Source organism: Sturnira hondurensis, unplaced genomic scaffold, assembly GCF_014824575.4.
Source record: "Sturnira hondurensis isolate 20B ecotype Veracruz unplaced genomic scaffold, ASM1482457v3 Scaffold0001872, whole genome shotgun sequence".
Lineage (NCBI taxonomy): Eukaryota > Metazoa > Chordata > Mammalia > Chiroptera > Phyllostomidae > Sturnira > Sturnira hondurensis.
This window is the reverse complement of record NW_028074503.1, coordinates 40,861,733-40,884,193: the sequence shown is the minus strand read 5'-3', so window position 1 is coordinate 40,884,193 and position 22,461 is coordinate 40,861,733. Positions and strand designations below refer to the sequence as shown.

Sequence of the window (22,461 nt, the reverse complement as noted above, 5' to 3'; positions counted from 1 at the left end):
CAAGAGCTCTGGTCCCTTCTCTACTCAGGGACCCACGTGTCATGCACCCTCCTTATTCAGCACATGTCAACATTTTCCAGAGATACATCACCTTGGCTGCTTCCTGCCCATTGCAGCCTGCAACCCCTTCTAGAAATTTTTTAAAAATCTGACACGAAACACTTAGACTTAACAGCATAGGCAAATTCTGAGATTTTATTTCTCTCCTAAGACTATCCCTTACTTTACACAACATGTCCATGGAAAGTGAGCGCTCTGCTGAGTGGGTATCTCCAAGAAGAAGCCAGATGCTGATAAGCCCCGCCTCCTGCACCTGAGCAGCGCGCCACAACCCCAGCACAGCGCTTCTGCCCCTGACCTAACACAGTGCTCAGCACTGCGCTTGCCACGTGCGCATGTGGCATGCATACATGCGTGCGAGCATGGGGGCGTGCACGTGCATGCATGGTGCATGCCGTCTGCCTTGGCCTTGGCGGTCCCTGCTCCCACGGCTCCTGTCAGGATGGGTGCACCAGGGGCTGAGCGAGCACCCAGAAGGCACAGGCCCCGGAGGAGCAGGTGTGCAGGTGTGAGGCTGGCAGGTGGCAAAGGGAGGCCTTCAATCCAGGTGTGTGAACTTCAGAGGGGCCTTCCTGTTATGGGGTGCACTCTGCCAGCCCCAGGGAACCGAGAACCCATTTCAAAAACCAGGGGTGGGAAGAGGAAGGGAGGGTGGAGGAGCGCGGCGGCACAGCCCAACCTGGCGCAGCAGCCAACTCAGTGAGCACTTTGTCACCCACAGGGAGGGCTGGGCTCGAAACCTGCGGTGCTCGCTGCACCCTGTTCCGGTTGGTAGAAAGGCAGCAGGGGCGGGTGGCCTTCCCCGTGCAGTGAGACACGGGGTTCAGCCGCAGGCCCAGGGTGGACAGCCAGTCAGTGGCAATGCCCAGGCTGGGGCCAGGCGGTCCAGCTCCAGGGCCAGAGTCTCTACCTGCAGCCACCGACCGGAGAAAGTTCACCTAAACAACTCTGAATGCTTACCTTACATGCACCTTGACGGATAAATAACAACTTTAGGATGATAACAGGAATATAATCAATGTAGAAATATAATTGAGCAGTCTTTAAAACTAAAATCTGGTTTCTAATCTACTTCTTCTAAAATGAAAATAACTTACACAAAACTAGGTAACAATATAACACTATCAAACTAAACACTCTATAAACATTTATATAGATTCCTTTCTTTTAAAATAAAGTATCAACATAAAATAAAGTGCAAATTGTTAAATAGATTGAAGAGAAATCAACAGACCTACAATTAACTGTCAAATTATGGGCAAATTACATATCTGACAATGAAAATGTAAGAGACACGTGAAATTCTGATTGACCCAGAAAAGATACTCTTGGAAGGGTCTCTGCGCGGCTGTGGGGTGTTCCACATAGAGCTGAGGCGCTGGGCTGTGGAGTGCAACCCGGACTTTCTCACAGAGGGGAAGGGCAAGTTCAGGGAAGCATCCCCTCATCTAGCCTACCTTATTTTTTGGATTGGATGTGTTCATTACACTCCGAGTCTCTCTCCCAGTATAAATGACAACACCTATTACAGTACCTGCAAAAACACGAAAGCGGTCCTTACAAAGGCACTTTAAGGGCAAGCACAGAGATAATACTTTCTGATTAACACTTTGGATGGAAAATGTTATCGCACCATTTAATTTCAAATAAATTTACCCAACAGCATATTTAACTTGATTAAAGAAAACCTCATCAACTTTTAAAGTAAACACTGAGAAACCGCAGCGGCTCCTGCAGCAACACAGGTTCCCCTGCACCGCCAGACGCCGTCAGGAGTCCTCCGAAGACCGAAAGGGGCTCGTCTGCTGGTTGACGTCGCCAACATGGTGACTCTAACATGGAAGTTAAGGGACGAGAGGCCACCTTCTGCGCTGGTCACGGTCACCGTGTGGCCCTCAGACCACAGCGGTGGGCCCGGCTCTCTGAACAAGAGTCCACAGTGCATTTTCGCCTCGAGGGGCTCTGCTGAGGAGTTGGCACACAGACCATCTGCTTCGGAATTTAGATATTACTAGTCTCCCCTAGTCACATTTCCTGAAAGTCTGGATTTTTTTCACTGAACACACCAAGAAAAACAATAGTCCTGTGGGCTGTCAAACTTCAGACAAAAGAATCATGAGACACCCCAGACCACTCGCTGAGTGCAGCCGGTGCGGAACAAGCCACACAACTGCACCCGCGGTCACATTAACTCAGGGAGGTCCTCAGGGAGTCGTCCGCCAGGACCGCAGAGGAAGTGCGGCGGCAGGTCCTGGACGCCCAGCACCGTGACACAGCGATGGCTCCGCCTCCTGCTGGCCGGGTGGGCAGCTCCCCCGGAGCTCGCAGGGTCCTGCCCAGCAGTGCCATTTGCAAGGGCCACACATTCCTTTCTGTTTCAGAGTACGCAGTGCCCCCACCTCTGCAGAACCTGCATCCCTGAGGAGGCTGCGGGCCGACTCGCCTGGGCTCCTGTGCGTCCCAGCCCTGCGGGTGCGCTCTCCTAACCCCGCCCCCCCAGTGAGCGGCCCAGGTGTTCGGGCTGCACTCAGCAGGCAGGAGAACATTAAATACATGATGGTTCAATAGTTTAAACACTTCCTTAATCTGCCCACCAAGTTTAACGTCATCAAAATGTGAAAGTGTCACTAACATAAAATAAGCATAAAAACAGAACAAGGCAAATTGCAAAAGTAATGTATTTTCAACATTAGCAGAACAAGTCTTAGAGAAGCTTGGGAATTAATCAAGCTGGACACCACCATCTGGAAGCAGGCAGCTGAGGAGCAGCGCTGAGCCCACGCTGCCCTGACACTGCCCAGTGTTCCACGTGAGGTCTGAGGGGCCAACAGGACGACCAGGAGACACATCACGCAGATGGACACAGACCGGGTCAGTGCCGCATGTTAACCAGAACACACCGGAGGCACAGTACTGGACAGAGTGCCTCGGCAGTTTCAGGTGCCGAGCTGCTCCATGTCTGGTGAAGGCACTGCTGTGTTATCGCCTCGATCCTCACTAACGTTGACTCCCACTGCAGCCAGAACAGTGCAACTTTCCCCGAGCCTCTCACGCATTCTTATCACTAAAACTACTGCAACAGCACATCTGAAACGCTCCCCACCATCCTTGACAGAGGGCAAGTATTCACAGGTTGAAAGACTGAGTACACCTGTATATATAGCAGAAAACCATAAGGAAGGGGGTTACCTGTAAATTTTAAAAATGAGACATGAAGGGCAACAAAATATAACATATTCATCAGACTTAAAAAAAGGCTGCATATGAGAAAAACAAGATGCTGCAGAGAGAGAGAGACAGACAGACTACTGACAGCTATCAAGCCACTGGTCTGCCTGGCCCCAGGTACGGCCCAGCTGCGCTTCACAGTAGGTGCCAGCCCCAGCAGCTGCAGCCCGTCCTGGAGCCCAGCTGATGGCAGGGCCTCTGGGCGGGGTTACTGTGTGTGCCCCAGGGAAACTGGGGTGGGGGGGGCAGAGGGAGAGCACCAAGTGGCTCAGAGATGTGGCAAGGACAGGGAGTCGGTGAGCACCACACAAAGCCCCAGCCAGAGCCATGAACCAGCCTCGGGGCTGCACACGCCAGCACACAGCCGCTGGGTGGGACAAGCTGCTCTGGCCCCGCCCCCTACCAGAGTGCCCTGCCCACCTCACCCCCCCATGCTGCTGACAGGGAGACGGGGCCTGACAAGCAGATCCCCTCAGCAGGTAGTCCCGCCTCGGCCTCCTAGGACCACTTCCCAAGGACCCCGCCTCTGCACCCTGCACCAACTGGCCTGTTCTGGGGCGGGAGCCCCCAGCGAGGTGCAACAGAGGGCCAGGTTTCATTTAAAGCCACTAGTCTGTCCTGGGGACTAGCTCTGTAAAATACCACAACCACCAATTAACGAGAGAAACGGTCTGAAAGCAAAAGAACAGCTATGCCCCCACTGTTTCCACAGTAAATCACGTCATTCACTGCTACAGACATGTCCCCACACTTACCCTCATTTGCTATTGCTCAGTCGCCGCCCGTCCTGCCCTGCGGCCCGACCCCCACCCCTAGCCACCCAGGGCCCTGGACCTGCAGGCACGCGCAGTAAGGTTCTCATGTGACACATACGGGGAATCACTCATTCGGTGTCACTCAAAAACACAAAGCATCCCCAACTACGAGCGAATTAACAAGAAGAACAGAATGGACCTCTTACCTGAAGCCACCACGGTGCTGGCCCACAAGGTGTTTTCTATGCTGAGACTTTCATGAACTGGCGGGTCACTGTCCTCCTGCTCGGGAAGAGAAGAGGGGAACAGCCGTCAGTCACCACCACTCTCATGGCTCACCCCACGGAGAGCCGCCCTGTGAGGCAGTCATCACGCCGGCTGGCAGGGCAAAGGTGCTGCCAAATAAGATAGGAGACAGGGACTGAGCAGGGGCTCTGGGCAGAGGGGGGGCACCAGGTGCCAGGAGCGTCTCCCCCACCTGCTGACGTGGGCGGAATGTGCCTGGTGCAGCTGTGTTGGAACTGAAGACTTTTGACGGCTGGCAACTTGCAGTGGAAGGCTTGGGCGGTAAGTTCTGGTTAATTCGGGCCCGTTACAGGTCTCAGAACAGGCCCACCTGCTCACTCCCACCCCGCTGCACAGCAGGCACCTGGGCACCTGCTCTGAAGCAGCTACTTACACACACGTGCCAAACACTGGGCGGTCAAAGAGCCCGGCCCCCCAGCACTGGGGCTCTGTGCTCCGCCCGCTGCCCACGCTGCCCACGCTGCCCCGGGTCACAGGGCTGCAATGGGCAGGCGGTGGCTGTGGTGTTGTGCCTCCCTCTGCAGCAGCAAGGCCCCCTCCACCCCAGTGACTTCAGGAAATGGAAAGGGTGAGGACTCTCCCACACCTTAATTTTCCATTTTTTCACTTCTGGGAGCCAAACATTTAAAGATAAGGCCATCAAAACAGATACGAGGAAAAACAGAAAGCACTTGTGCACTTGGCCAAGGAAAGCGCAGAAGAGACATAAAAAGATATTAAGTTTATACTGCAGGGTGATCCGTGGCACAGACGGAGCCTGCAAAAAATACCAAAACCTGCGGAAGGGGAAGAACTTGACCCCAGAGTCACCACATTATTATATTCAAATTTCCAGTGTTCAACAAAAATAGAAGGCATAAAATAACAGAAAAGCACAGTCCATTTAAAAGAAAAATGTAAATCAACAGAAACCAACTCTGAAGAGGATCTCACAGCAGATCTACTAGACAAAGACTTTAAAAGAAAAAAAAATTGAACATGTTTAAAGAAACGAAGATGCGGGCAAAGTTAAAAAACACATCTATGAGTAAAGAGACCGAAAACCTAAACAGAAGCCAAAAGAAAGAAAGAAATCCAAGAGATGAAAATACAGTAACTGAAATAAAAACACCCACCAAAGGGATTCAAGGCAGTGAACTTAAAACCTGACGATGGGAATGATCTCATCCGTGGAACAGAAGGAGGGAGGAAATGGAAGGGACCCCGGGACCGAGGGGCAGCAGAGAGCCAATGGCCACACTCAGGGCGGGGGCCTGGGAAGGAGACAGGGGGAAGGGGTGGAGAGGGTGTTTGAGGAAACGGTGGCTGAAAGCCCCCCAGCCCGACGAAAGGCATCAGTGCAAACATCCGCACGCTAAGGCGGCCTGAGCACCAGGAACTCGGTGAGACCCAGGCCGGGACACATCACGACCAAGGTCTCGACAGAGACCCAGACAGACAGCAGTCTTGAAAGCAGAGAGAGGGGTCACCACGTGCCTTCTGAAGGCTCCTCTTCAGAATCTCTGAAGACCAGAGGCGATGGGCTGATGGAGTCCCAGTGGTAAAAGAAAAAGGGAATCTTTCTATCCAGGAAAACTGTCCTTCGAAAGTAAGAAAGAAATCAAAGCACTGCAAGATCGAGCAAGCTGAGGAGCTGTGAGCGAGAGACCTGCCTGTGAGGAACACCCAGGACACCCTGTGGGGGACGCGAAGGGACCCGACACTGACATGAAGCTGACCACAACGAAGGTCTCAATAATGGTAAACACGCAGACAACTGTAAGAGTGAATGTTACTGTAGCAATGGTTTGAAACCGAACTTTCTGTCCCACACTTGATTTAACGGACTAATACATTTTATGCAAAAGGCGAGGAAAATCATCCCTCTGATAGCCAGCACCACTGTAACTCTGGTTCAGCTGAGACGACCACTCCGAACGTGCGCTGACATCAGCACAGCACACCCAGAGGCGTGTAAAACAATAGCACCGACGAGGGACAGGTCAGTGCACCGAATGCCACCCGCCTTCTGCTGAGGACGAGGGTTGTGCTTTTCAAATGTGGGTGCGCTCACGAGAGAGAATGCTCCCGGGACGATCTGGCATTTCAAACTAACAGGCACCTGTTCATATCTGTATCTGCAAAGGCGGCACGTGTCTTAAATGCCTCTTTACAACATCTTATTATTATACTGGGTACTTTTCACTATGCGAAAATGCAACTGTGAGTTGTATGTTGCCAGTTATGTGTGCAGACATCACACGTGGCCGCCACCCGCGTCACAACACAGATCAAGTGCGGTCTTTGACCTTCACGTCCACAACGTGCGTTCAGACAGAAAGAACTATCTAGACCAGAGCCCGCTCCGTCTTAGTCTGAAGTCATAGTCTGTCGAGTGCTCCTGCAGTCTGGTCACGGAAGCCTTCCCAGAACAGAGGGTCACAAAAGCCCACAGTCCTGTGCACACAAGAAGCACAGGAAAAACATCAAGCTCAGGAGAGAATTACCTCCACGTCTCTGGGGGATAACAAACCACACACTGCCCTGACTGGTGGGAGTCTCCCTTAAAGCAATGTCACCACCATGTATAACTACGGTGCATTAAAAATACACAATCTGCCCTGGCTGATGTGGCTCAGTGGATTGAGCGCAGGCCTGTGAACCAATGGGTCGCCAGTTCAATTCCCAGTCAGGGCACATCCTGGGTTGCAGGCTAGGTCCTCAGTAGGGGGGTGTGCGAGAGGCAACCACACACTGATGTCTCTCTCCTGTTCTTTCTCTCTCCCTTCCTCTCTAAAAATAAATGAATAAAATCTTTTTAAAAACCTAGTAATCTACTACTAGGATATATTTTAAGGTAATAAAAAATTAATTTGGGAAGGAGGGAAAAAACTGAAAACATATTTTCAAAGATTCATGTAACAAATAGATGTTTGTGCTACTGACTTTTTTTCATCCACACTTTTCAAATGATATAAATTCTGGCCATTTTGCTAATTACTTATTAGATATTCACTACATATTTGGTTCCCTAGTATACCTGATTCTCTGATTTTGGAGTCACAAAATCTAAACCCACAAAATATCCACAGATATTTCCCCTGGTGTTGAAAACGCCTATAAACCCAGTTTGGGGGTTACATTTAGTTGGGGAAAAGGTCCGGCTCTCAGCTGCCTTGTGTGCCTTGGACTGCAAGCCCAGCGCTGAGTTGGCCCCTGTGCTTCCAGCGCGAAGTGCGGAGCGCAAGTCTTGGGACCCCTGCCCCCCGCCACTGGGGGGAGACGGTGCCTCCACGCCCAGCTCTGTTAACAGGACGCCCGTGGCACTGGTGAGCTCTAACACACACCGCTGGGGAGACGTTGCGTCGGTATCTGCACTGCTGTCTTCTGAAAGTGGTCCCCAGCACGCCCTCCACCTCTGCGTTCACCCACGACTCTTAGCCTCGACCAGGCAAACGGACTCCACAGTCGGGACACATCCTGCCAACCACCAACCCCCGCCCTCGTCATTTGAGGAATAAAACCAATCGAAGCTGCTCTCTCACGTGCATTCTGAAGCCTTCTCACAGTAGCACGCCAGTCCCACGCTCACCCTCACTGTGAGGGTGCCCGGCACAGCGTGACCCTCAACCACGTCTGGTGTGTGAGGGACCCCCGCTCTCCGCCCTGTGGCGGCAGCACTGGGAGGCTCTGCCGCGTTGTGTCCACTCCATCCGTGTCACACATCCGGAGGGCGCCTCGGCCGTCCAGCCCGCAGCGGCCCTTCACCGACTGGCTACAAAGCCACAGCCGGTTCCAATTTCTCTAGGTTAAAACTCTCCTACGGCCCCGAGTGTGGAAATGCAAGCTTACCAACACAGGCATGTCCCCAGTACAGTACTTTCGCACTGGGTCCGCTCCGAGAAACACGGGCAGGAAAACGCAGGAATTGTTAAGGCCGCCCGAACCGCGGACAGCAGGCTCTGTACTGTCAGTTTTAGACGCTCCGGTTGGCTTGCCCGTGACCCACACAACTGCTGGGCCATGTGGATGCTTCCCGCTGGTTTCTAACACAACTGCATGTTGAGAACATGTGACATCACTTCCTCTCAACGGTGGAATTACAGTGATGGGCTTTAGCCATTAATATTTTTCTCATATGGAGAAAATTGTTGTAAAAGCATATTCCTTACCAAGCTCGTACAGTACAGAATAAAGACTGGAAAGATGGGAAAGAAATTATGTCTAAATAAACTTTCTCCTTGAGTTTCCTCTCCTTAATATTTCACAGTTTGAAAAGACAGAATTTGCTTTGGGGAGGGAGAATGCAAAATATTGCGACTCCAAGCTGGTTTCCCAGCAGCGTGCCTCTCTTCCACCCACAACAGAGATGTGCTCCCAGAGGGGAGCATCTGACTGCACAGGGCAGCGGCACAGGCACCACGGTTTGTGGAGGAAACCGCAGCAGGGATCGCAGACACAGGAGAAACGGGACACGCTGTCGGAGGACTGAGGACGTGGCCGGCACCTCCGTGCACCCACAGTGGCCAAGTCCCAACGTCAGAGAGAACAGTTGTGTCTTCGACAGAAAGAAGCAATGACATCGATAAAAGCAGGAGCCGTCTGTGTGACAGACACCGCATGTCATACACGCAGCCGGCCAGGCCCCCTGATGCCGTTTCAAAGGCGGGCCGGGCGGTCGCTCTCACGCCGCCACACCTGCATACGTCACTCTGTGCGGGCAGCCAACGCCGCACAGTGTCCGTCACCCCAGGACACTCAAGTCGACTTGCTCTGAGTCTTACTTAGCACAAAACACGTGTCTTGTCCTTTACACACTCTACACTTCAGACGGCAACGAGGAGCATCAGCAGACGTCAGCTGGTATTTCAGTCACTAAACAGAATTCCACTTTCTAGTTACAAAACTAGTTATTTAGCACAGTTTTTCTTTCTTCCTTTTTGAAACACACACAAAAATAAAGACTCGTCATGTAAATAATTCAGAACGCAAGCTCTGTACGTTCAACATCAGCAAACCGAAACCCAGTGGGAGGCACACACAGCAGAGGGCCGGCCTGCCCCCCCCGACTCTGCACTGGCTCTGCGGGAGGGAGGGCGACCCCACTCCTGGCAGAGGGTAGGGAGCAGCCTGTCCTTTCTCCCATGGACGCGGACTCCTGGCTCCGGGCCAGCCTGTCACTCCCCCCAGGGACCTGCACAGAGGCCCCAGTGTACAGGGACTGGGGAGACGGCGGGCCTCAACTCAGGCGCCTGCCACTGTCTGAAGGGAGCCAGGCTCTAGAGAAGCCTTCCACAGACGCCAGCCCGGTCACTTCCCTTCTGCACTGGCAACCCTCAAATGGCTTCTCCCTTCTCCTGACCACACCTCCAGCTCACACTCCCTCAGAGGGTCCTCCCCCCCGCCCAGCTCAGCGACACGCTGTCCAACGCTCAGGCACAGTTGCACTCGTGGCCACATGGCCTCACGGCCTGAAGGCTGCAGAGTGGGTTTCAGCGGCTCGCGCTCTCTCCCTGAGCCCGTGGGCTTCCACACACAGCGCAGCAAACACTGCCAGCCTTCAGCAAGGGACACCATTACCTCTGGGACACAGAGAGGAAGAAGCAAATGATGTTCCCAAATATCACTAGTGGATAAGGCCGTAACTTAGTACAATAATTTACTGTACTAAGGGTGCCTTTTTGTAAGACTTTTTCTCATGTGTGCTCAGTTGTCTAACAAAATTTCGCTTTTTCCCATAGGTATTCTTGCAAAACACAAAAGATCTGTTTTCTTCTGATCCCACCATACAGCACTCACCCGCAGGGCCATCCTCTCTCTCCACAAACACCCACCCACACTGCCCCTGCCAAGCTCCTGCAAAAGGCACCGAGTGACCTCCGTCCTTGCCACAGGCTCTTGCTCGCTATCCCTGGTTTCACATTGCCTGGCACACATCAGACCCCTAGCAAACGGTTTCTCAAGTGACAACTGCTCGCCATGCCTTGTGTGTGACCCAGGGTGAAACAAAGTTGACTGTACCAACAGAAATCTTTCAAAAGTGACTGCAGCAATTAAAGATGAATGCAGTCATGTCCAAAGACTCCCTCAGTGCCGTGTGCCACGCACAACATCAGGACACACTGTGAAACCACCTTACTCCTCCAAGTCCACAGGAGGTGAGGGACTGCACACCACAGCAGTGGGCAGAGCGCATGGGCACGCACATGTAAGGGAGCAGACACGTGCACACACGTCCCTGCAGCTCATTCACAGCAGTAAAGAAATAGTGTGGATATCGTAGCGTATTACCTATTCTTCAAAGTCGGACCTGAAATAGCTAACTCACCTCATTTTACTGACTCAGAATGTTTTAAGGGAGAAAGATCTTACCAACAGCAAATATACTTAAAAAATATACTGAATGTATCCTAAAGAAATACCGGATATAGAAAAATTTAGAAACTTGAAACATTTCCTAGGTATTCCCTTTTTAGTTCAAAATTTCTATCAATTTATTCTTGATTTGATGGCTCTTCCAAAATAAAGGTTTGCTATGTTTAACTGACACGCACAATGAATACATTTGTATTTAGGCAAATCACTCACCCTGGTAAACGTGCCTTCGAAACCGTGGATATCCAGCTGCGGCTTCTGGGCGTGGACATAAGCACGGATAGAGAAGAGGTCCTAGGGTACAGAACAGCTGTGTCAGTAACGTTATCATGAAGCAGAATGCCTTGGAAACCTTTCAGTTACCAATTAATATGTCTATATATTATTTATCAGAAGTAATGGTTGACTTCCTTACGTTTTGCGTGCCAACAGTATAAATTAGGATGCAAGATAACTAAAACAATTTTTAAGCTCATTGGAGGTGTGTGGCCATTTCTCTTGCTTCTGACAGACAACTGATACCTGATGACGGGTCAAAGACCCTGGTAGATGCTGGTCAGGTGTGTGTGGCCTGGGGCTGCCCTAGGACGCTGACTATAGCAGGACAGGCTGTGCATGAGGAGTCAGAAGTTTGAGGAATATCCAAATACTCAGTATTCAGTGAGATTTATGTTCTATAAGACAACTTGAAAAATGCCTCATCTGTGCAGATGTTTGTGTTCCAGCAGCTGCCACACTTGCTATGAACTGTCAACTCCCTCGAAGCTATGCAGAAAACGCAGGTGTCCTGGGGGACCCCGGCCTATCTTCAGAAGCGTAACTCCCTTCCCAGGGGCAGTGGGGAAGCAGAACAGATATGAGCCATAGGTCACACACTCCCAGCAACAGGTGAGAGTTAAACAGCAAGTCTCCAGACCTGAGGTCTTAAGCTCCTTGTTTTAAGATAATTATAAAAGTATGCCCCCTGGCCCAGAGGTTTAGTTTTATTAAAATAGCAGAAGTTATAGTAATGCAAGCAATGTATATAAAGAGTTTTAATTTTTAAAATGACACATCAAGATTTTTACCACATCACCAAGAATTTACAACACAACGTTCCCCGCCTGTTTGGACTCTGACGAACCACACCCTGCGTGGGATTCGACCCAGGAAAGTGACTTCGCACTTGCACCTCACATTGGCCTGGCATCGCAAGACAAAACGCCCCAGCATCAGATATGGGGCTCACCTGACTTCAGACCAACGATGTGATGGGAGGGGCAACAACCCAAACATACCAGTGCATTTTTTGGATGACTCACAGGGACCCAATATTGCATAAACCACAGCTGCACACGGACGCTGCCTGCGCTGGAGCTTTTCCTGGGATAGAGTTTTAAGAGTCTTTTAACTATTGATATTTTAGTAGTTTCTCTCTTTTTAAATACTTCTAACTGGCTACAGAAAGCTGGACAAATTCAGTACAGAAGTTTAAAGTGATTTGTCTTTACCAAAGGGCAGAGTTGACAGGGGCGCTGACATTAGTTCAGACCTGTCCCTGTCTCCCGGTCGGCGCTGTGGGAACCAGCTAGGCCATCTGAGCTGACTGCACGGAGGGTTTCTGCCCTGATGGCCATCTGAAGTCCGGCCACTATCAGCCCCAACATGTGACCCCTGCCCATGGGGCAAGTGGGAGGCCCATCTTCGGGTGCCTCACTGCTTCCCCCTAGCGGCTGGCATCCCAGACAGGCCGCAGAGCTGCCGAGGCAGAGGAGCAGGGCCTGACCCGCACCCCATGCCCTCCGGGACCCACCTTGCTCAGGTGGCTTGACTACCGAGCAATGCTGTTCCAGAGAGGGAGACACCTGGTCAGGGGGTGAGTGAAGGGCCGCGGTGTTGGGACAGCTGCCTGACCCCGATGACGCTGCTGTGACCACAGAGGTCACTGCGGGCAGAGGGAGGGAGCAAGGCCACCCTGGCCCCTCTGAAAGGTCCGCAGGCTCCCCCTCCTACCGCCAGGAGCGCAGGGGCCGACCTTTAAGGCCCAAAAGGCCAAGGGGAGGCTGGGTCTTCCCGGTGGACTGGGGGTGAGCGGGCGCTGACCCCTCTGCTGCCGCCAGGACCCTGCAGGCGTCCCTGAGCCCTGCAGGGCAGGCATCTCCTGTGCTGGGCCCCTGCTGTGAAGACAGATGTGCAGGCGCGGGCTGTGGGGCGTGGAGCCCAGGGGTGCCCGGCGGGGCGGCTCGGACCTGAGTCTGCGGCCTGGGGGGCGCTGTTCCCACACCGCGTCCAGCCAGGAGGCCTCACTGCCGCCCCACCTGCTCCTGCGCCGGCCCTCGGAGGTTTCCAGAGCGCTGGCGTGTGCGCCCACGCTCTCCCGCTCACGGAGCTCCTGCGTGCACACCCTGCCGCCCCACGCGTGTTTCACGGTCCGAACCCAGGGCAGTGCAGCCTCCCTGCAGGCTCCTCCACGAGTGGGAGCCGGCCCGCCCTCGCTCAGAGGACAGACGACGTCTGTTTGCGCTTCGTTTCCTACTTCGATCCCGGTGGCTGAGGAGTATTCAGACTTTCACGTTGCCCCTCCCGGAGCAGGTGTGAAATAACGGATTCTAGAACACGCGGTCATCACAGCAAGACCCTGGAGGGGCCTCGGAGCAGAGGGCCACGCAGTCCTTCCAGGGGTCCTTCCGGGACCGGAGTCGAAGCAGCCCCACAGAAGGCGGAACTTCGGGCCGTCAGACCCGCGCGGCTCGCGCTCTCGGCCGCTCACGTGGCGAGGAGGTGGGCGCTGGGCCTGCCTTGCGCTGCCCGCGCCCTTCCCCTCCCGCCAGCCAGTCTGGCCAGGAGCAAAGGCGGGGGACAGCGCTGCCTCCCCAGCCAGGGAGGTTGGAGTGGATTCACATGGGAAACAGGAACCACTGCGGGCCCTAGCGCAGGCCGGGCTGCATGCGTGACACGAGGTGCTTCCGAAACCACGGGGAGGCAGGGTCATGACCCACCTCCACAAATCGCTAACAGAAGGGACCGAAATGGCCCTCCACAGGGGACACAGGCCGCACCCGGGAGACCGCTGCCCGTGGGTGGAGCTGCGGGTGGAGGGAGCGCCACAGTTCCAGGCTCGAACCCTGCAGGCAGGCCGCGCGGGAAGACGCACAGAGACCCCTTCTCGGGTGTCCGGGGGACAGGGACGCTGCATCAGATGGAGGGCGGAGGCACCGGCTCAGCACTGTGGGCCTCCGATGGCAGCCTGGGCTATGTGCTAACTGAGGACAATTTATTTTCAAGCTAATGGAGTCGAGCTAGCTTGCGAAAGGGGAAATGAAATGCCCGGTATAACAGTTTGAGTCCTATGCAGTGTGACTAGCATGTCAAATGGAACACGCAGCAAACAGCTGGGGCGAGGCAAATCTGAGAATCCCTCCCTCGTATTACACGGTCACCGTAATTTCCAAAGAGTAGGATGCTCATATAACACACTACCTTTGGAGACACGGAAATAAAGAACAAGCTAGCAGCCACCCTCATGTGGACATGGACATTTAGGGGAAGGCATTTCATCTGGTATATTAGACACCAAATGACGGAGTAATGGCACAATAATGAGAATGCCATTCGAAGCCTTTCATGATAATTTAAAAACCATTCTCAAGTTTTCCATCACGTGGAAAAGCCTCTGCTATTAGGTCAAGGGCAACATTTGTTCACATTACTTAAAGGTCATTAAAATACATCCTTAATCATAACATGTGGTTCATTACAAATAAAATTGCCTTTCGTTCAATAAAACTCATTAAATGTAAATGGTATTGTTTACTGCTATATGGATCTTCTGAAATAAATCAGCAAGTCATGATTTATTGAAAACTGCTGTGACTCGCTGTTAAATTTGTCTGATCACAAAAGCCAGGAACATATTTCCCGAAGTGTGAGGTGCCTGAAGCCCGAGTCCCTCAGCGCCTGGGCAGCACTGAGACCGCGAGCAGCGCTGCAGGACCTGCGGGGGCCGGGCCCCGGGGCTGGTGCGAGTGTCCGCCCTGCTGGCAGCAGGCCCCCAGGGGATGCAGGCCCCGGGGAGGCTGCTCTCGTCAGGTCCCCAGTTCAGAAGAAAAGTCCTAAGGTGTGTGGGTACCCTCAGTGATGGTGTCCCAGGGCACACAGCGCTCAGCCGGACGGGACCAAGAGCAAACGACACCAAATAGTTCCCCGGGTGTCATCAGACAGATGAGTCCCTGGGAGTGACAGTTACAGGTGTGCCCACTACTAAAGGAGAAACCCAACTGCCTGGCCTGTATCCACAGTAACATTGCAGCTTTCTTTTCTATGAAAAACAGTTATATAAAATCTGCCAAATTATACAAAGCTACACATTTAATCTAATTGCTAAATCAGAAATTCAGTTAAATTTCCTACTTCTGGACTATACTGCTGTTTGGTTTTATGGAACCACACGGAAACTTGGAAAGTTTTCCATTTACCACACAGTTGCTCAACCCAAATGCTCAGCCCCTTCCCTACCATAAAGTTAGTATTCACCACAAAATGTTCAAGTCAGTATTACATGACTTGCTTACTATAATTTTGTAATATTTTGAAATTTATACATTTGTGTCACTAATAAAAATGAAAACCATCCTCATAATCCTGAATATGATGGAATGTCAGTTCCTGTCACCACGATAATAGTTAAAAAAAGATACTAACAATATAATTTTAACTACTTTCTTAAGACATAATTTACAGGCAATAAACTGTACACGTTTGCCCTGGCGGGTGTGGCTCGGCGGGTTGTGCCTCTTTTTGCAAGACGAAAGGTCTCGAGTTTGATTCCCAGTCAGGGCACACACCTGGGTTGAGGGTTCGGCTCCCAGTCGAGGTGCATGTAGGAGGCAGCAGATCAATGTTTCTCTCCCTTGCTCTCTCCCTCCACTCTCTTCTCTTTAGAATCAATAATAAGAAAAAAATTAAAAACAGAAGCACACACTTCATGCATTCTAACGCATGTGCACACCTGTGACATCACCGTCAAGCTGCCTCTCAGACACTCCCCGCGCGTCCTCTGCAGGCCTCCCTGCCGTCTCCAGCCCCATCACTGCTGACCCGCTTTCCTAGAACTGCAATTTGTGCTGCCACAAACCACACGCCTCTGTCTGCTTGGCTCATGTTTGGCTTTTCTTCAGACAAACTCTTTATAGTGCAGTGCTTTAACTAGGCACTGTTTTTCCTACCACTCGTGACAAAATTAAATCTGCTACAAACGATGACTCAGTGCAACTCCCTCCCAGGGGCCTCGCCAGTGACTTGAGGGTTCTTGGAAGTGGGGCCCCTCCCGGCCGGACAGCCAAACGAAACCCTTCCAGCCATCGAGGACCTCCTGCCTTCTGTCTTGGAGTGACTGCTTGGGGACGCTTTGGCCAGGAAAGGGGAAGACACAGAACAGGAAGGCTCTGCAGCCGAGCAGGGCAGCACAGGCCCCACGAGCAGCTCGGCTGCATCGGAAAGCCAGCCGACTGCGAGACTGTCTCCTGACAAGAACCAGTTTATCTGAACGACCAGTGTGAGAGCTGCAAGCTGCGTAAGGCAGTTGCTTATGGCACATTAGAGAATTTTTGAAGCACGCATGGAACACGAACCCAGAGAGACCGTGTGTGAGCTCGGCTCACAAGTCTACACACACAAAAGGACTGAAATAGAACTAGATACATTCTGTGAACGTAACAGAATCAAAAACAAGTTATAAAAGACAATGAGAAAATCCCCAAATACATGGTAAATAAACAATGCATTCCCCAGTAAATGAGGGGAAAAAGAACAAATTGTGAGGAATTTGAAAATGTTTTGGACCAAATGACAATGAAAATGCGGTCCATAGAAATCTGTGTGATGCCGGTGAGGTGATGCTCGGAAGGAGACTTCCAGCTCTAAAAGTTGGTAACAAAAAAGACTAAGGTGTAAAATCAAGACTCTAACTTCTTTAAAAAGTTAAGCAAGAAAAGAAAATTAAACCCAAACTAAGAATGAAGAAGATGAAGAACAGAAATCAGTAACAGTGAAAATAAACAGGTAATAATCAATGAAACCAAAAGTTCTTTGAAATGATCACTGAAACTGATGAACCTCTGGCTAGACTGACCAAGAAAAAAAGATGTAAATTGCCAATATTGAGCATGAAAGAGGTCTTGAGACCTACAAACACTAGAAATAACAGTATGAATTTTATGCCATTAAATTTGGCACCTTATATAAAATGAGTAAATTCACTGAAAAACACAAATGTCCAACGAACACAAAACTGGACTAACTCTTATCCAATTCAGAAAGTTAAACCACAAATACTTTCCCACAAATAAGCTCTTAGCCCAGACAGTTTCAAGGGTGAATCTGTGCAGTATTTAAAAAAGAAGCAGCACCACTCTTATACCAAGCATGTCAGAACAACACAGGAGACAAAAAAGACTTTTCCTGACGCGTTCAATGAGGCCGGTGCAGCCCTAGATACCCAAGTGTTACTTCATAACAAATGCAGCATCAAAAGTACCCCTCACGCACACGGGCACAAAAATCCCCTCACAGAACGAGAGCAAATCGGATGCTGCTGTGCATGGGAAGGACAACGAGCGCGACCGCAGGGACTCCGACCAAGGGAGCGCCGGAAGCACAGGCAGCCCAACACCCAGAGAACCACAGTGCTCCCGAGCCCCACACACGGGAGCCTGTCTGCCCCTGCCCAGTCCAGGACCCAGGACCCCGAGGACGGCCCTGCGGCCCCTGCAGCCCAGGCAGGCTTTCCTACCCGTAGCCGCAGCCGAGGTGAAGGGGCCAAAGCCACGGCACCCGGTCCCCTCCCTCAGCCCACAGGGGCTTGGGCAAGAGGTCCTCCTTAGGGGGTCTCAGCCCTTCTTCGCCGTCCACTGAGTATCAGCAGACCAGACACAACGAAGCTTCTCTCACTCGGATAAACCCCACACATACCAGCAAATAAACACCAAGTGACTGTAACTGTGGGTTTTGTTTTTTTAAAGATATCTACCAGTTGAGGAGATTCTCAGCATTAGTGACATGTTTGTGACATTGCTGAAAACACCCAAATCCCGAGCCCTGTTCTGACTAATCTCACCCCTGCTGGTCACCAGGGACAAAGGCCCAGCCTCAGTCTGAGTGTGTCCTGTTCTCTCCCACAGCCATGACCACTCCGCTTCCTCCGCATCAAAGCCGCCCCCCCCCNGCCAACCACCCCCGCCCCCCCCCCCCCCCCCGCAAAGCTGCCAAAGGACAGACAAGCTGCCCGCACAGGCGGGACTGCGGCACTGGGGCCGATGCCCATGCAGAGCACGGTCCCGACCAGCCCGGGCGGTAACGAGTCCGCTGGTGCGGTGGACCCGCCAAACCCTCGCCAATGTGCTGCGTTTTAAAGATGGCTCGACAGACAGGGTTTAACAAACGAAAGGTAAGAAAAGAAAGAAAACCTCAGTGTGGAGATGACAGGGACATTCGAAACTGTACCCAGAACAGAGTATGTGCTAAGATACCACAGAAATTATTTTGGCATAATTTTCAACGATTCTTCTTTGGCAAAAAGTACTATTTTTAAAAATCGTCAGTGCATTCGGTAGGTCAGTCAGCACGCACAGGGTGCCCCTGAAGGACAGGGACGGGTCTGTGAGGTGCGCTCACCCCCAGGGCCGGCAGCCTCTGCGTGCAGCTCACAGCCACTCTCAGCTTCCAGTCGGTTTCACCGTCGAGTTGATCGGTTCTGATGAAACACGAACCTTAGGAACAGAGAAGAAAAATTCCTGAGTTACAGGTATTTAAAAACAGAAATTACACAGCACAGTCAGACCCCCAAATGATATATCTACAGAGTCCCCTAAAACAGCCTTAAAAGCCTTTATTTATCTGATTTCACAAAACGAGCTTGCTGAAGAGGTACAGGTCACTAACAATTTAACACTTATGTCCTAGTTGGTGTTCTTGCCTGTCAAGGTTTAATATTCGTTGGGCGTCACTTGAGAAAAACTGCACTGATCATTTCTACCGTTGACTCACGTTTTGAGAACAAAACAATAAGCAAAGACTCAAAAGTACCCAAGAATGTGAGGTGTGACTTTCTTTCTGGAACATCTGAGGCACTGTCAGAAAGCACATGCTCTGTCATAAAGGCACAGGCAAGCATGCTGACACCCCAGTCAAGGCCGCTGCCACACCGACACCCCTATCCAACCAGAAACAGGAAGAGACATTACATTCCAACAACCCACTGACCCTCTGACGCCACCGTTCTCGGAACCGGCCCTCAGAGGCTGGCAGGTTTCATATGCACAGTGTGACACACCCAGGAGACACTGGAGTGACGTTCGTTCTCGCACTTGGGGACACGTTTGGTAGGTCCATCCCACAGCGTAGTGAGCACAGCTGCGTCCCCAAACTAACATGGACCTGCACCCATCCCCACCTGCCCTGGCCTCAAGTGCATCTGAACCAGGAGGGCCCTGCATGCCAAGGGCCCGCTCTGCTCTCCGGTGTGCGAAACACCAGACACCGTTCTCTGCCAACCAACGGTCTTCCAACTAATCACACCACCAGCAGTTCTGTGCCGCAAGCGCGACCCACAGGAGCTCTTCACCAGTCACACCATTCCCCTCTGACCAGCCTCTGCCACGGGCATCACCACTGCCCACGGGACCCAGGAGGCTTGCAGAACCTGGGCCCCCGCCCGTCCAGGACCGACTGTCTGATCACCTCGTGTGGCACCCGAGACGTCTCCGTGTGGCCGTCACCTGAGTATGTGCGTGATCACCCTACGTCTGTGTGTGTTCTGATGCAGAACACAAAAGCTGCATAAAGGGGCTGGAGGCTGGATCCTGTCTGACACGCACTTTGACAAGTCAGCGCCCTGCTCTGCTCAGGTCTGCTTTCTAACACGCAACCGGAAAACGTGAGCATCCCCACGGCTGCCCCCACTTCAAACATTCTGGGTCTCCAAAGGGAAAAGCGCGCCTGTCTAGATCGCCGTAGCTTCTGTAACTTAGGAAACGGGGAAACAAGATAGTTGCCTTTCTTAAGGAAAAGGACCTGCTGCACGTTAAATAATTACGATGTGCTTTTTAAAAATTTACAAGAAATTGACGTGCCATTTACCTTCAGTTACAGGGAGCATTGCTACTGTTGCAGTGACTGATAGGATTTGGAGCGGCAGCGACCACAAGTATGGCCAAGTGGACTTGTCTTACAGGAACTGCAGCTACTAATTTTTTAACAGCAAGCATGGGTTTCAACTGATGTCAGTTAGGGCTCGGCAAAAATGAATTATTAAATCAGCCTGCTTATATCCTATTACAGACTTCTTATGCATACTGGATTTTATTTTGTATAACTGACAAGAGTTGACAGGAAAGGACAGGTCTAATGACAATCGCACTGCGATCACCGGTGTCTGTGTTGCGGAGGAGAGCCGCGGCAGACGCTGATGAAGGGGCTGCGGGCGCGCTGTGGCCGCAGCGCACGAGCCCACCACACCCCGCCACACCCCACAACCCATCCCTGTAGCACCAGCACAGGGCCTGCAACAGCATGCGGACCCGACGGCGCTGCGAGAGCCGGGCCACGGTGTGTGCCGGCAAGAGAAAACCAGGCATCGACTCTGTGTATGCCAGGCCAGATCGCTTGCCATCAAACTTAATTTCTACACCATTCATATGACTTAATGACTCTGCATGAAATTTTTAAGCCAATGGCAAGATGAATAGCACCACAGAGAGAATGGGGACGAGTACGGTGTCACTCCCTGCCCTCACCCCACCGAGTGACAGCCGAGCTATTGCAGGATGTCCCGAACACTTAAACTATAATGTCATCATTTAGGAGGCAAGTGAAAAAGATATTGGCATTTATAAGAGATTGATGAAAATTAGTTCTCAAGCATTAATTTCTCTTAATACCAGCAAAAGAACCGTGTGCATTCAGGAGATATTTGATCTGAATTAAGAAACCGATGAAGCAATTGATTAATTGGAATCTAAGCCATCAGTCACCAGATCCATCAACAGCTTCATTTGCGTTCCAAACAACCATGTGACAGCCCAATGGGACACCCTGTATTAACACACAGTCGAGGCGACGCCACCAAGAGACTCGCCACTGCACTGACCCACGGCAACTGCCCAAGCTCGGACACGCTGCACAGATCCAGGCCTCTGATGGTCCCAGGGCGTGAAATGTTTCTATTATGACAGACAATGCACTACCAGGTTTTTCTGAACTAAAACTGAAAAGCAGTAATAAAGTAGTATTAACAGTGCTAGAAGATACACAAAAAACTCTGAGTATGTGTACTTTTGAAAACCAGGCAAACAAAACACTTAAAATAATTATTTGGAGTCATACAAATAGAATTGCCAAAGCTAAGGATCCTTAACTGAAAGTAATTTTATGGCACACATTTTATACAGTGGGAAGCTTTTGGTCCACTTTACAAAGAAAATAAAAATAGCATGAAACAGGCATCTGACATTTTAGTATGAGCAATTGATTTTTGTCATTTGATAGAAAAAAGCTGAGGAATATAACAATCAGAGGCTAAAACAGACTAAAGTAAAGTGCTGAACCGGGATCCATTAACCTTCTGAAAATACATGAAGCAATAAAAAAACTAGGCCACGTGTGTTTACAGACGTGTTTGTGGTAAACAGGGAGGTAACTCGTAGATTCTGAAAGAGACCCAGGACCCCAGGCGCCACCCTCTGCACAGTCAGAGCGAGGGCCCACGACACAGCGAAATGAGGGGAGGAAGAGGAGACGCGGTCACCGCAAACAGCGTGGGATGCTCACCCGGAGGTGGCGCGACGACGCGTCCCACTGGCCCAGCGCACTCCGGTCCACTCCGCTTCGCAGCCGTAACGACAGCGTAACGGTGGCCCTGTGGGAGACCGCTGGGAGGTCTCGGAAGAATGTCCACAACGGCAGCCACCAGAAGACCTCCAGCCTCGGAGTCCTCCTCTGGAAAGTGGACGCGTCTGTCTCCCAGCTTTACAGCGCTGGGTTTTCCTCATCCTTTACCCCCTACACAGTCTATACCACCTGTTTCCTTTAACGACTAAACTGCTCCCACATTCGGGGGAGTATTCTTGATCTTACGTATGCTCTCAGTACAATCATTAAAAGGGCAATTTAGCATCAAAGCACCATCCATACAGACACATTTCTGTTATTCACTGTAATGACTACATTGTGTTTAGAAATAGAGGCAAATCATAGGTAGGTAATGTCAGCAGGGACAGCAGCATAAAAAAATCTCTGAAAATCCATTTCACCATCACTACATGAGAATATTAGCAAAAACAGCACAAAGCAATCTATTCAGAACTCCGGAACGTAAAAAATGTGTGACGTTTCAGGCGCACTTATCCACAAAGCCCCGACAGCAGCGACAGGGGGGCTGCACTCTGGCCTGCCCCTTGCCCCCCACCCCCTGTTCCGCACCCCCACAGTGTGGCAGCCACTGAAGGGCGCGAACCCTGTGACTGGAGAACTGTGGCCACTGAACAGGGAGGGCTCGTCTGGATTCCACGTGGTGCGGAGGTCATCCACCGAGAAGAGTGGTTTCCCTGGGGAGGTCTGTCAGAAACAGGGGCAACTGCTTAACGTCACAGCCGCCTCAGGTGGTCATGAAGTCGAGGTAAACCGCGCGTTCAACGACAATCTTAAAAGCTGGAACATCAAATGGCAGAAAGGGCTTTGGAAAGCTCTGACGCGTCACTGCAACTCTAGGGGCCACCTGTCTGTG

The 22,461-nt window shown here is 51.5% G+C and overlaps 1 protein-coding gene across 5 annotated transcripts in view; it reads right to left on the bottom strand.

Annotated features, from left to right (window-relative positions):
- The window catches only part of ATP9B (ATPase phospholipid transporting 9B), a 118,555-nt gene that overhangs the window by 57,799 nt on the left and 38,295 nt on the right, over positions 1 to 22,461 (bottom strand). For all 5 annotated transcript variants that reach the window (XM_037036034.1, XM_037036052.1, XM_037036063.1 and 2 more), the window contains 4 exons: positions 18,354 to 18,448; positions 10,917 to 10,997; positions 4,250 to 4,325; positions 1,518 to 1,594 (listed from right to left, as the gene is read on the bottom strand). In XM_037036034.1, coding sequence (XP_036891929.1) covers positions 1,518 to 1,594; positions 4,250 to 4,325; positions 10,917 to 10,997; positions 18,354 to 18,448 — 329 coding nt within the window. The remainder of the gene's footprint in view (positions 1 to 1,517; positions 1,595 to 4,249; positions 4,326 to 10,916; positions 10,998 to 18,353; positions 18,449 to 22,461) is intronic.